This window comes from Siniperca chuatsi, linkage group LG16, assembly GCF_020085105.1.
Source record: "Siniperca chuatsi isolate FFG_IHB_CAS linkage group LG16, ASM2008510v1, whole genome shotgun sequence".
In the NCBI taxonomy this organism is placed as follows: domain Eukaryota; kingdom Metazoa; phylum Chordata; class Actinopteri; order Centrarchiformes; family Sinipercidae; genus Siniperca; species Siniperca chuatsi.
Window position 1 is genome coordinate 8,563,841 of NC_058057.1, and position 15,019 is coordinate 8,578,859.

A 15,019-nucleotide genomic window follows, 5' to 3' on the forward strand; every position below is an offset into this window, starting at 1 on the left:
GTCTTCTGTTATCTTATATTAACAGTTTAGTTTTTCTTGTGCGATAAACAAATCTTTTCTTTTCTAACTGAAGAGCGGCAGCATTGGCGCAAACGCATACATTTGGACAATGTAGTTCACAAATAATACATTCCCACACTGCTCCACCGTGGGCAGCATACAGTTCCCGGCGTCCTTTAGAGCCGCTGTGGTCCGTTGTTTTCCTGCTCAGACGCGGCTAGTTCAAGTTGCCATAGCACGGTTTAGCTGAGGGTTGTTCTGTTAGCTATCACTCGCACACCGAAAAGCCAACGGCTCTTGTGTAACGTTTTTATGGTGGTAGCATTTATTTTCTCTGTTTCCGCTGGACATATGCAGCAGTTTTTACGGTATTGTCACAAGGATATGTTAGTTGGCTAACATTAGGTTAGCTAGCTAACGTTCACAGTAGTCAGCCACTTGTTGCTAGCCGGGAGGGGCATCACCCACAACAATGCCCAGCACAGTGATTGATTTGGAAGAGGACAGTTTGAATTGTAGTGTTTTGCTTGTCAGATAGCTTTCTGTCTCCACCGGTTGTTAAGGTAACGATGACAAAGCTCCCATTTCTGCTAGCTATGAGAAAAATATCTATTGTTAAGAAAGTTCAAAACCAGCCCAGTTTGTTCGTTAATCTGATTAACGTTGTAGTTAACAGTTAGCGTTTTCCGCAGACGAAGCTAGTGCTGGTCACTAATCGTCAGATTTGCCTAGTCAACTGTTTTTCGTCGCCTCCATCGTAGACCTGTCCTATCACAAACTATGGATACATCCAGTGAGTCAGATTCATACGACAGGACGCGGCTGCACAGGCCTCGGGGGCGTGAAGCCCACCGCAGACCTGTCCGGGACATGGGCAGAGCCGGTGGGGCGAGTGGAGGTGATGGTGGAGCAACAGACATCTCCGAGAAGATCAGCACACTCGCAAGCACTTTACAGGTATTCTGCTCTGCCTCATGAGCCAGAGACATCTGCATCTGTTCATCCAGCTGCAAATACTGAACATGCATCTGTGTTTTGTAGTCCTACCAAACCCCGAGTGTAGTGTTCTGGCTGTGAGTTTATGGAGTCTTCCACCACCTACCATAATTTATAGCTTGCAATGATTCCTAATCTTATTTCAATAATTGTTAACTAAAAACTTATTTTCTCTGGCAGGACACCAGTAGAAACTTGACCAAAGTAGACCGGATGCTGGGCCTGTACAGGGAGCATACAGATGATCACGCTGAAGCCATGACACTGGTCAGACACCTGTTCTATTAATTCTAATTTAATAATAATCTTTTAACACCTTAAAGACACAGGTGATTTGACATTGGTCTTTCCATTGCACATATGGTCATGTTTTTATGTCAGATTTGTTTCAAATGCCTGTTGTTGTAGCACTAAAAAACACTTCTATTGATACTTATTGGAGCTGTTTTGAATTAAATTAACTGAGTTAACATTTGACAAAATGTCACTTTTTTTCCCCAATAGTTGCAAGAACACTGTGGCAGCGTGAGGCATTTGTCAGCTGTTTCATAAATCCACATCTTCAGTGCATATCCATAATATTTCAAGAACAATACTATACCAATCCGAGTGCCTAGTAATACTATTTGTTATCATTTTGTCCATTATCTAATTGTTTTTTCAGTCCTTATTCATTTTCTCACTTTTTAAACTTGGGTTCTCCGTCCTCTTTCTCCAGATCTTTTCTGGGATTTGTCTTATGCCTTTTTTTCAAGATATCTGTTCTCCATATTCTTTACCAGTTTTGTTTTTGCTTCTTAATGCTATTAACAGATTTTCTGTTTTCTCAGATTACTGTTTGTATCTGCTTTTTTTCCCCCCTCCACCAGCTCAGGGAGAACCTGGAGGAGTCAATCAGCCAGCTGCAGACACAGAGGCTGAGCAGATCCAATGGGGCTCGGAGTGCTTCAGCTTCAGCTTCCACCCTGCATACCAGTGACCTGGAAGCTTGCTCAGGTATGGAGAAAAGGATTTCTATTTTCTTCTCATTGTAGTCTTAGTTCTGGATAATTTGCAAATAGATGACATAAAGGCTCATATCACAGAAATAATACACAAAAAAATACCTTAAAAATGTTGTGCAACTTGAGTGAGTTTGTTGTGTTTGTGTATGGTTAATTATTTTTTAAGTAATTAGCCTACAAAAGCTCAGGCTCCTGCTTTAACACTTTATAACATGTGTACATCTGTTATTTCAGATGGCCAGCGTTTCTACCCTACTTCTCCACTAAGGGACTATACAGGCACTCCAGGAAGGAGGAGGAGGTCACAGTCTGCCAGTGTTCGCTTCAAGGATGCTAGCCTGAAAGGAGAAGATGTAAGGAATGGAGACAGACTAAACTACCAATCAGTGTCACTTGTTACTGTCATGTAGTTTCAGAAAGTTTCCATCAGAGGGCACACTGAGTCAGCAACATAGATACTACATTTGTTAGGCTGATCTTGAAGGGGCTTGATAAGGTTTCATTCAAATCAGATATTGTTCATGTTAGTATTTTCTTTTACAGAGGCCCGTAGTGTGTTCAGGAGTTTATTTTTGATTATGCTTTCCACAGTGGTTGCAATAAATGTTCATCTCTGCAAAGGCAATGATAGCCAACTTTTTGCTTTGCTTGTGTATATTGTTTTGTATTCTGTATCTACCTGTGGCTGTACCACATAGGTTCACACTATGCACCAATCCTTGAGGGATCTGCGCTGTGACCAGCAAAGACTGTCTGATGATCTGGATAGAGAAATCCTCAGGAGAAATAGGTACCTGAGGGGAGGTGGCAAAGTCTGAACATTGAAACAGTAAACTTGTGTTTTTTGTTTCCATATAGCACACAACTGAATTTGCCAGTCTTATTTAAAAAAAAAAAAAAAATGACAAGGTGATTTTTAGAGCTGAATTGAATCTCCAAATGGTGTTTGTTGCCTGTCATAGTAAGAAGTAGCATAAACAGTCTCTAGCCACATAAAAAGAATATACAAACATTTTTGCCAGTCTGTCACTGATTTGAAAATCTGGTTAAGTGATAGAAATTGGTGACAATGGACATGCACAGTAAAAAAAGTTTATTCTCCGATACTTTTGTTTAATTGCATTGAAGTCTGAAATAAATAAAAAAAATCCTAACAATCATTAGAACACTTTTTTAAATTCATTTTGCATAGTAACCAAATAAATCAGTGTTTAAAGGCTACTCACCTCAAAGTTTATTAAACTGAAACACTAGATGACCTTGGTTTCCCAAGTCTGCTTTTAAATTAAATTTAGAAGCATTTTCTGTTTTAACACCAGTTTGAATAAGACTACAAATTTATTACAAACTAATTTAGTAATCCACACAAAGTGCAAGGTTGGTACTTTTATTCAGTCTCTTCTTAGGTCTGCAAACACATTTTCTACATTATTTTCTACACTAACTAAGGCCTGCGGGATATTGATCTTTTATTTTTCATACCCACTGTACATACATTTTTTTTGCTTGAGCTTTGAAAACAAATGCATGATAAAGTTATCATCCTTGATAAAGTGATAAAAGTGGCATTGGAAACAGAGACGGAAAGTCAAAAGCAGTAGCAGATCTCTCTCTCTCTCAACATGCATTAGAATTTGACATTTTCAGGTAATTAAATAATCTCTCCTCCGTGGTGCTGCTGACCGGACTAAATTGATCCACCACTGTATTTCAACCTCTGAAACTGCATAATTTTTAGTGGCGTCACATTATGCATTCACATTTTGATCAATGATGTCCTGAAATAGGATTTTTCAAAACAACAGAACTCTACTGTGTGAATATTTCAGTCCGCTGGATTTGTCTATTTTTTTATAGGTCTGATATTGACACCAGGCGAGCCATGGAGAGCCTCACAGGACACATGACAACTTCCCAGAGACAGGCCTCAGTGAGTTGTAGCTGTTTATCACCAATACTTCAAGTATGCTTTTTAGCTCTGTGGACTTCAGATGGAAGTGGATGCATCCTGAATTTAAGGACACCACATCCCAGTTATTGATAAATGAAAACTGCTGTATAAAGCATGAATTATGAAAATATTTTAGTTTTCTGAATAGAAAACAGCTACGAACAAATGGTTCCTCATTTTCACATGCAACTTCAGTGAAGTCTAACTTTAGCAAATATCTGACACATGGTTCCTCACTGCACCGACATTACTGTGACAAATATGCTGACAGCCAACATGTTTATTATTTTTTATCTTGTCACATCCACAGTCGTGACAAGATAAAATGTATTAACTGTCTTTTACAGGTGGATGTGATGCTTCCTGATTAGACAGGGAATTCCTGCATCGTGAAAGTAATACTTCCAGTCAACTCGAAGAGATATTTTTGTCACCCACTCTTTTAATTTCCTGTTGTCTCATTTATCATATCTTGCTGCCATTCCTGCACCGGGGATGTTTGCTTGACCTGAGGCGTCCTCTGTCTCCCTGTCTGCAGGTGTCGTCTCGTGTGGAGCAGCGTCTGCAGGAGCTGGAGAGAGAGATGCACACTGAGCAAAGCAGTATGGCGAGAGAGAGAAGGCCTGATCAGCGGGCGGCCATGTCTGACGAGCTGCAGGAGGTAACACTCCTCCCCTCATCTGCTGTGATCCAGCCATCCCACACTTCCATGTTGACACTCATAGGTTCTCTCACATTCAAGGAAATGCCAAAAAATAACCTAGAGACAACATGAAGGCACATAAATTCAATGCAGGGATGAGGACAAGACAAGATGGAAGAAAACAAAACTTATTAACTTACCATTATTTATTTACTTCTCAGAGACAACACACATTGATTCACATCAATATGATGTAAATGTGTGGGCTACTTGGCATGAAACAGACACCTGAACGCAGCATACCGATAACATTTTTTATTGAATCCACTGACAGACAGATAAATAGATTTTTTTTAAAATGTATTTATCCCCCCCCCCCCCAATTGCCCAGCTCGTGGCATCATTTGAGCTGCTACTTCTCCTCCTCAATGGCCAAACTGACAATGAGCCACAGTCTCGCCAGCAGTCTCGCAGCATGTCTTGTATGTGAGCGTCCCCAGGTCCAGCACGCTACTGCTTTTAAAGGGGAGAGCATAATTAGTCCAACAAGCCACAGCTTTGACAATTAGCTCTCCCTGACACTGCTCACCTGAGCCACTCCCCCACCTCTCCTTCTGCAGCTGACTGCTAAACCACGCCCAGTGGCCAAACTTTCAGCTTTGTAGCAAAAGTATTATAGATTAGGTCTCTCAAATCAGTGTGTTCCAGCCATGTGACTTGGAAAGTTTTCTTTACTGGTCTGACGCAGTCACCTCTAGCGACAGCTCTAGTGTACCTGCTTTTACTGTAGTTGTCCTCACAAAGTCAGTCAAAATGGAAAAGCGAGACTGTTAAGTATTTTAGAAAACGGCATGGCAGATTATTTTATCAAATTGTCCCAGCTTAAAATGTCACATTTTAGTAAAATGTCACAGTGATGGTGACGATTTGGCTTTTGGTCTAAGACCTTCAAAGCTTGATTGTTTACTTTCTCAAAAGGCTTGAGGGTGGTTTTACATTTCTGAGACCAACTAGTCAAGCAATATGTGAGAGTGAATCATTGCATTCATAAATTATTTTACTAATAATTACTAATACTAAGAGGCATTCAGTGAAAAACATTTTTTTTTTCAACATAAGGAGAAATTTGGCTGATGCAGTAGAGAGAAAGCAAGTCAGCAGGACTTTCTACCCACATAGGACCAGCAGCAGCAATAAACGCCTGTTGGTTATTCCTGAGTAATAATTCAGACCACAGACATTTACACAATTTATTTATGCTCAATTTAAAAAAAATCATGAGCTGTTCTGGTTGCCATTTCTGGTACAGAAAGGTTAAATTGTAAGCTTGATGGCGTTAAAAAATGAATGCTGGAATATTCTCATGTGAATTATTCGTCACTTTGACAAAACGGAAGTCAGAAAAGAACCAAAACCACCAACCATAATTGGTGTGATTAGTAATGTTCCACATAATTAGATACAGTAGATTTTTTACATTTATCACTACGTTGACAAGTGATGTTGATCAAATATGTTTAAATTCAATCACAGGACATGCAAAAAAATCTTATTGAAATCTCTCTAATGCACTGCTGTCCTCTCTTGTATGTTAAAGCAGCATTCCCACTTTGTCACCCAGCCCTCTTGTTCGGCTTTATGAGACTATAAAGCACACCTAGGCAATTACTTTGATGCCGTGCAAATGGTCACTAAGCAAGTAATTGCTACTTTCCCGTATTTCATGCCAATCATGTTTTTTTGGGGGGGGGAGTTTTTTTTAGGTGTGCTTTTGTCTTAAAGCATTAATAGCTGAGAGAGCTCTGTCATTAGGTGCACTTTAGTGATGTTGACTCACAGCTAGATGCACTCAATAGGTGCCCACAGTCACGGTAAAGAATACATTATCTTGTATTATTGCGCTCTTACATTGCTACTTTCCATTTAGCTACACAAATCGCTCATATTTTACACAAACAGCATAATGTTAGTTCATTTTTTTAAATAACTGAACCATTTATTTCTTCGTTACTGGTTTGGAGGACAGGGTTTTGTAAAAGCTAATCATCATGTGTCATGGCATCAGTCCTTTTTAAATCTCTTATGCCTAATGCAGTTTATTAGTAGACCACAGAGGGGCACTGTGTAGCTGTATCCAGACTGATAACCTTTGTGAGCTAGACTTTTCAACACACTGTGTAATGATAGTAGCTACCAATTCATTCGCATCCCTCTCCTCCGTAGTGCCCTAATGGGACACCAGCAGGGCCCGGGGCGATGGGAAATAATGCATTTGTCCAAAAATTAAGGGTAAATAAACAAGAATGAGGAAATGAAGAGGAAAATAATCTCATTTACTACTAAAGAGCAGGAGAGGAGGGAGAGCAGAGGGCACATTTATTCCCCACCGATGGGCCCGCTGTGATGTGAATCAAATAGATGATGAGTCACTTGGGTAGATGTTATTGCTAGCAGCCAGTAATTCATCACCACAGCCTGCTCAGAATGAGTGGGATTGAGTGGGATCTAAGCTCTTGTACAAATCCACCATGATGCCAGTATATTTTTCCAAGAAAACAAGATGGGAGATGCTGTGATGCAATAGCACCTCTTATGTTGCATTCTTACACTACTCATATATGTGTGCTCTTATAATAATACATGCTGTCAACTGTATATTGTGTTTTGTAGACTTCAGGGAGACGCCAAGTTCAAGCCCATGAGAGAGACGAGGCCATGACAGCCAGGCTACAGAAAGCAGAGAGGGAAATGTCCAAGGTGAATATATTTAGTCTTAATGGAATGTTTTTGTATTAAAATAGTAAAAATCTTTGGTAAGTTATTAGGGACTTGATTTTATGAAAGTTTGCCCTATAAAAGTTCCTGCCTAATTTTTCTGCATCATTTTACAGAAATTGGCATCAGTAGTAATTAGCATTCACATTTTTACTTAGGCAGTTAGTATATCAAAACTTTTTTGTTGAATATGTAATAGAACCCCTTCCTAACACTTTCATAATTGTGCCTTATTTCAAATTGTATACAGTCTAAATTTGTAGATCATAGATGCTGCATACCTAATGATATACTGTGGGCCATGCTCATTCCGAACCTTCGAACACATCACACCAGGCTCCTGCTACTTCCACATCAATTTCCAAAACACTTGTTCATAATGTACTTGTATTGTCTTGACATTGTTATTGTTGTGCTCTCCTTAGATGGAGCAGGAACTGGAGAGAGCTAGACGACTACTAGAACAGTCTGAGGATAGCAGAGAGTCCCTTGTTCAACAGGTTTGTTTATATCTGTGTGTACTGTACATGATTGTATATGCAGGATGTGCAGTAAACCTCAGGAGACAAAACAATAAACAGTGCAGCGTCTTCTAAGAGAACCTTAGTGCTGTTAGTGCCACTCTCAGACAGTCAGATGTCTTTCTCTGTGTCTGCTTACATGGCTGATGATGCCCAGGTGGAGGACATGAGCGGTGAGCTGCTGAGGATGAGGAAGGAGAAGACTGAGCTTCAGAGGGCCCGGCTGGAGAGTTTTCAGCCCATTGCTCAGCCACATGGCAACCACACTGACAGGGAGGATGGAAAAGTTGGACAGCGAGGGCCAGGTACTGAATATAGGTCTGGATAAACAGGAGGACAGAGAGGATATGGATGCAGGTTAAATAGACAGGTTAAAAGATTGCTATGCCAACTCTGTAGCCATAGAAATAGCTGGCATTGTCTTGTTATTTTTGTGTATCAATTTCTCTTTGAAGGAAATCTTCAGACAGTACACATGCATTGCCAAGTGCTTGATCAAAATACCTTTAAGAATAGGAGAATGGGTGAATGCAGGGCAGTGGGAAGAGAGAGGTCTGAGATTCGATACAGGGCCAGCAAGAGTGAAGACAGGGCAAGTGGAGTGTTTGAGAGTGAATTGATTGGACCATAGCGCAGAAATAGAAGAGAAAAAGAATGTAAAATATATGATCATAAAAGGAGAGAAAATTGAGAGTAGATAGTAGTAAAAGTATTGAAAATCTTACCTTTCAGTGCCTCACTGTTTTTTGTAATGGTATTGATTTTAGGGCATCAAAGAGCCTTATAAGGCAGTGAAAGTTAGAAAATAACAGATTTTTATAAAAATGTCTAAAGTTCTATAGTAGTTCAATATGCAATGGGAATTTTCAACTCAGATGGTGAATTACTTTATGATGACATCACCAATAGTACTTAGTGTTTGTATATCAGCATCTTTGTTTATAATGGAGAATCCTGCTTCATTCACTCTTATCACTTCATTTATATTCTGTTCACCTTTATCTTGGTCTGCCCCAAGTGACCAAGAGATGTGATTCACAGTGAGCCATGCATATCAGCCTTCAATATAGTAGGTAAAGAGGTAAACATTTTCAGAGTAAGGTTAGAAAATAATTCAAAATGGACTCTGCTTAAATATTTATCTCACTCAAAATAATGTTGCAGAGGCTTTTTTCCTTTTTGCAGAAGGTACGGTGCATTTCTTGTGTTCCCTAATCCATCAGTCACGTCAAGTTCCTTGTCACTATGTGTTCTACTTTTCTTGTCTCCACATGTAGAAACCAATTCTAACAACACTTTAATTATGCATGTGTTCTTGCACATGTACATGTGTATAGATCGCTTGTACCTAGAAAAAGAAGTGTCAGACATGCGCGTCCAGCTGTGCACGGCCTCAGTCCTCAGTGAGGTTGAAGAACTGAAAAGGACTCTGGACCGCAAGGAGAAAGAGAGAGTCCAACTCAGCTTACAGGTGGAGGTATGTATCAGAGAAATTGTGTGACAATGGGTTTTTATGTAAAACAACAAGGGAACCAGTGGTTCAAAGAAGGCATTGCATGTAATTCTTTAGTCATCTAGTTCATCCATTTGTTCTTTACTCTGAAGAATACATGGGAAACACTGAGGATCTTTCAGCTGGAGTGCAAATGAACACAACACAAGCATACTTTTGACTTTTCCCGTATTGGCGTCTCCACCCTGAGCAGGGTTATTTCAGTTTGTCGGGTTCCTCTCATCCGTGGTCGCATCCTCCGCCAACTCCATGCCACTTGATCCTCTTAAAAATCGTCAGATGAAGTGACAGTTGGAAGAGGAGATCAGAAGTCAACCAGCAGTCATTTATCCTTCTCAAACTGGTGCAATGTGTCACTTCCATCACTGTAACAAGACATAAATAAAAAAATCTAGAAAAAAAAAGAAAACACATTCCCTTGCTAAGCAGGGGTATTCAGGGCTACGGTGGGTATCAATAAAATGCTAGTAGAAATAGCTGCACTTTAAGCATTGGCACATTCCTATAATCTCTGATGTGTATTTCACTGAAAATGTGTTTAAACTCCCACACTTCCCTTATTGCAGAGTAGGTGTGAAAAAATGAAGTTGGTGTTTGCGTGTAGCACCTGGGGCGCCTCTTATGGTTTTTATGTTTAGATCAAAATAGACGTTGAAAATGTTTAATGTCTAATGGTAAATGAGCAAAAATTAAGTATAATGAGCAGAATAGGGTGGAAGATTCAATTTCTCAGTGACTGAATTTATATACGGTCTAATAGGTCTGTGACTAATCAGTCTATGACTAATTACTCCTAACTGACAGTCTTATTCAGTATAAATACCTAGATGGGACCAGGCTAACCTTACTTGCCCTAGCTTTAGACTTGAATCAAACTTGTGATTGTGATTTTCGTGTGGCTATTAAGTTATATCCAGTGCAACTCTCCTTTCAGACTTCTTTTCAGACCAGCCTTGCAGATAATCCAATTGTAGACAGCATGTAAACACAGTCTCAACCTTTTTTTGACCTTTCTGTCTTTGCCTTTTGTCCTCTTCTTTGCTTGCTATACCCGCCCTTTATGGTTCTTTTTTTTTTTTTTTTTAAATCTCTCATACCTTTTTTCTTTTTTGCTTCCTTCTTTAAACATCAGCTGTCCTTTTCTTCCCTTTTCTAGCTTCCACAGCTCTAAACCCATTCCTCCACACCCCTGTGTCTCCCTTTCTCCTGCCTTTCTGTCCTTTTCCTCACATTAGCAGTAGTAGTCACACAAACACACACACACACACACACGTCCTTGACCTTTCTCTTTTCTATATACCAGGAATTGTCATCAGACCTGGCGCGGCGGGAGCAACAGCAGCTACGAATGCTGGAACAGTTGAGGGAGATACAGGTATTTTAATATTGGTTATCGCGTCACACTGTAATTCATCAGTTGATAGGTAATTTAATTCAAGGACTCGCAACAAGGGCTGCTTTCTCTAGTGGCAATTTAAATTGGAAGCATACTGTGTGTAGTGCCTCATTCTGGACCACAAGTTCACAAAATTACAATGTAAAGAATAGAAAAACTAACGCTGCAGTAATGAGATCCTTCAGAATTAGCCCCCCCCCATGGTTAAAAAACACTGATTCAGATTACAAAGAATGAATATACCCTTTATTTATAAATTCACTCATCCTTTCAGAGCCGAGGGCAGGCAGAGAGCAGGGAGACGGAGGCATTACTCCAGGAGAGCACAAGGAGCAGAGATGAATTGAAGACCAGGGCCCAAGAGGCTGTGCGCCAGTGGAGGGCAAAGTGCAGGAGACTGCAGAAAGAGCTGGAGGAGGCGATGGCCCAGGCTCAGTTCCATACCGACAAGGCCTCGCAGGTCGGTTGAGGCAGATGCCTTCATTACACCACTTTTGACTGCTGATCTTTATAATGTTGGCTGTCTTTCCACATTGAAAAATCAATCTTAACGACTCATTGAGTCTAGTGGACTGATCTGCCTTATTTCAAGATATTGCTAGTGGAAGGAGGGGACTTGTAAAACTGCATTTGAAGTGAGAAAAATGATTTCACCCCATTTACCTTAAAGGGTCAATCCACTGATTTTACACATGAAGATCAGTTTACCCGTCTTAAGGAGTACTACTCAGCCTGTGAAAACAGTTGTATAATGTCTTCTGTGGCTTTGATCCAGGGACTTTGGACTTTGACCGGTACTAGGGACTAAAAGCCTTTGTTTAATCTTTCCCCTTAAGTCCCTTAACTCATGGAAGTTCAGTACTAAATCACTGGAGTTCCTCTTTAAAGCAGAGAGAGAGAGAGAATAATGTAGTGGTAATAAAATTAATAAAGTAATAATAATCGGAATGGTGGCCCACAATCAGAGGCAGAAATACCTGCTGAAAGCGATAGAAGGAGAGGAGAGAGACAAGAAAGCACAAAACTACGGGAGAGAGTTAAATCTCACTGCAGTTTATTGACTAGGTATCACTGGTGGGCAACTGTAGCTGAAATACGAGTCAGCACTACTCTTCTGGATAGTGCTGCTGCTGCTGTTGGCTGGGCTAGCAGCTTACCAGCTGGCAGCACTGTGAACAACAACTGACTGTCTTTATTTCAATTTCTTAGCAGTGTACTCTGGCTCATGCATAGCTGCTTTGACTTTGACAGTGTGTTCTAAAAAGTAATCAATAATGTCTGTACTGAAATGCATTTCTCAGCTCCAGTAGTAGACTGATTTGTAGTGACGCCCCAGGCAGCGAGAAGAAAACAAAACTTATCTCAGCCAAACTCTTCCTGTAGTTCTGCAACCCACTGACATCAGAATACATCAGTGGATGGTGGAAGCAAACTAGGTTGCTACCACTGGCAATAGTTATACACAGAATATTGGCACGGGTTGTGTAAATGATGGACACTCAACATCACAAAAATGTCTACTCTGTTACTCAAATCTTATATTTCATATATTTTTAGCAGCTGTGTGTTTCTAAGCAATGGTCGTCCCTCCTTTGTTGCATTACAGTATGGAGGACATTCAAGTTTAGACCAGTGTTTTAGAGAAATAAATCAACGCCCTCCCATCACAGGGGAAATACAGATGTTAAAATATATAGTTTTTCTGGTCCAATTCCTCCATGTCCCTTCATAGTAGAAATGGACGGGAAAATCAGCAAAAGCAGGATCTCCTGTACCTTTAAGTATAATTATTGGAAAGAGGAGCTATAAATACATATCCATTGCTATCCATATTGTATGTCGCATGTAGTCCTCTTACGATGAAGAGAGTGAAACTGGTCTCAGTTTTAAAGGAAAGAATGAAAGGAAAATGCTATTTAGAACTACTGAATACCTGTCATACCTATTAAAACACATCAATCCAAGTAACACGTAATGAGAAATCTTCTGGAGCTTTTTATTAATGTTGCTATTCAACCCAAACAAAGCAAAATGGTTGGATACTTGTGCAAGTCGTTCTCTGCTTTTATTTCATACTTTGATATAAAGCCCTCTATGCTATATAGATAAAACAAAGTCAAATTAACACTCTTGAATAATGTATTTTGAATTAACTTAATAATAATATAACCAAATATGAAGTCAAGTAGTTTGAGTACCTTTGCAAGGTATGTTACAGCAGTTGTGCTAGTTGAATAATTAACGGCTGCCTATTATTATTATTATTATTATTATTATTATTAGCTTGAAAGTCACCTCCCTGTGATTTCCATTTAAACTGAGTGAGTCACCTCCAAACTCACAGTCAGCAGCCTCGCGCCTCACAGACAGACAGACAGACTCCCCACCTGGCATACTCGACGTGACGCGAATTAATTACAAAATCATATCTGCCCCCTTAATGAATTAGGGGAGAGAATCAAGTGCTCAATTAAATGATTAGGTTCTGAGCTACAGCAAAGTCTTTGCAAATTCCAGTCAAAGCCAGAGTATTAGAAGCAATCTGCCTTGAACAGACCTGACCATTGTCCCTTATCAGGGAGCTGAGTGCTAGCATTTTCCTATCAGTGCAAGAGCTGGTACTGCATATGTTTCTCTCCCTCTGTCTCTCTGTCACTCTTTCTCTTGCTCTCATCATTATTGTTAGAGCTCCTTTTTGTACACCATCTTTCGCCTCCTCTTCATTTGTCATTCTTCATTTCCCTTCTCCTCTCCATCTCCCACCCCCTCTCCCCCACTCTCTCTCTTTTGCTCCTGCCTCTCTCTTTCTCCCTCCAGGCAGCCAGGGAAAAGGAGAGCTCTCAGGCCCAGCTGAAGGCGCTGAGCCAGCAGACAGAGGCAGCCCGCAGGGAGCTCGCTGAAATCCTAGGCCGTTTGGCCCAGCGCGAAGAAGAGCTCCACCGCAAGGATGTGGAGCTGTCCGAGACCCGCCAGCGCCAGTTGTCACTGGAGCAGGAAATCCGGGAGGTGTGGGGTTGAACATCCTGAAAATAGACTATCTTTCAAATCACTAGGGACACACAAAATATACATTTTTTGTTTTACTTATAGGACCATAGACTGTGGGTCAGGTTTTCATTGAACAATCTGCATCTAGTAATCTGTATTGTTCCTTAAATTAGAATTTCTAGTTCATTGATTCAAGACTAGTTTAACTCACCTTTTTCAGAAATGACAGCGGTCAGCACTGAGGTTGACTCAAACCGTATCGCACTGCCACCATGCTATTTGGGTGTCATGTAACGATGACACCTTTTTTGAAAGTAGTCAGCAAGCATTGAAGTTATGCCAAGGTAGACATATATCAGTTCTCTTTTACGAAATGCTTGTTTAGTGGTTACAAGCAAATTCGCATTCTTGTACAAATCCCAGTCTAACCACAGACATGGCTGAAGTTTTAATTTCATTCTGTTCAGACCAATTTGTCTCGTTTAATTTGAGGTAATAAATTATGTGTCACAAAAACCTCAGCTAAAAAATCATTAGAAGTGCTTTGATAAGATTCTAACCGCGCTCCTAACCCTAGGTGAGGGAGGCCTCAGCAGCCCTGGAGGAAGAGACTTTGCGTCAGGCTGCTGTCCAGGCAAGACTGAAGGAAGAGAACCAGAGGCTGGAAGAACGAGCTGACACCCAAGCCCGTCGTTGTCAGAGAGACCAGGACACACAGGCCGAGCTGCAGACCACCCTAAAGCAGATGACCTCAGCCCATGCCCAGCTAGTCCAGCGGTTGGCTGAGGAGGAGAGCTCCAAGAAGGAGCTCCAGAAGGGTGCCTTGGAGCTACAGGCCAAGCTGACAGCAGTACAGGAGGAGCGGGCCGCATTGGGGCAGCAGCTGCAGCTCGAGAGAGAGGTGCATCAGAAAGAACTGGACAACATGAAGGCGATGATAGAGGACAGCAGGATAAAGAAGGATCGTGACATGCAGGACATGCTCAAGCTCTGCCGTCAGGAGCGGGATGAAATACAGGCATACCTGAAGGAGGTTAAGGTAAGCCCTTTTACAAATATGCTCAAAGTATTTTTTTGCATAAAGGAAAAGTACAGTTAAAGGAAGAGTTTGACATTTTGGGAAATACACTTATTCGCTTTTTTTGCTGAGTTAGACGATACCACTCTCATGCTTAGCTCCCCCAAAACAGACTTGAGTCCTTCCAGGAACAACAGATTTTGCGGTTGTGGGG

The 15,019-nt window shown here is 40.8% G+C and overlaps 1 protein-coding gene across 3 annotated transcripts in view; it reads left to right on the forward strand.

Moving 5' to 3' along the window:
• Positions 1-151: 151 nt before the first annotated feature.
• Positions 152-15,019, forward strand: part of LOC122862816 (centrosomal protein of 128 kDa-like) — a 43,717-nt gene continuing 28,849 nt past the window's right edge. The window contains exons 1-16 of one of the 3 annotated variants that reach the window (XM_044168525.1): positions 153-368; positions 762-957; positions 1,177-1,263; positions 1,866-1,992; positions 2,235-2,353; positions 2,699-2,790; positions 3,858-3,930; positions 4,490-4,612; positions 7,265-7,351; positions 7,795-7,869; positions 8,048-8,195; positions 9,228-9,367; positions 10,707-10,778; positions 11,074-11,259; positions 13,617-13,805; positions 14,365-14,826. In XM_044168525.1, the coding sequence (XP_044024460.1) occupies positions 313-368; positions 762-957; positions 1,177-1,263; positions 1,866-1,992; positions 2,235-2,353; positions 2,699-2,790; positions 3,858-3,930; positions 4,490-4,612; positions 7,265-7,351; positions 7,795-7,869; positions 8,048-8,195; positions 9,228-9,367; positions 10,707-10,778; positions 11,074-11,259; positions 13,617-13,805; positions 14,365-14,826 (2,232 nt within the window). In that variant the 5' untranslated portion in view covers positions 153-312. Of the gene's footprint in view, positions 564-761; positions 958-1,176; positions 1,264-1,865; positions 1,993-2,234; positions 2,354-2,698; positions 2,791-3,857; positions 3,931-4,489; positions 4,613-7,264; positions 7,352-7,794; positions 7,870-8,047; positions 8,196-9,227; positions 9,368-10,706; positions 10,779-11,073; positions 11,260-13,616; positions 13,806-14,364; positions 14,827-15,019 lie in introns of all 3 variants that reach the window. The other 2 variants (XM_044168526.1, XM_044168527.1) reach the window with 2 other exon arrangements.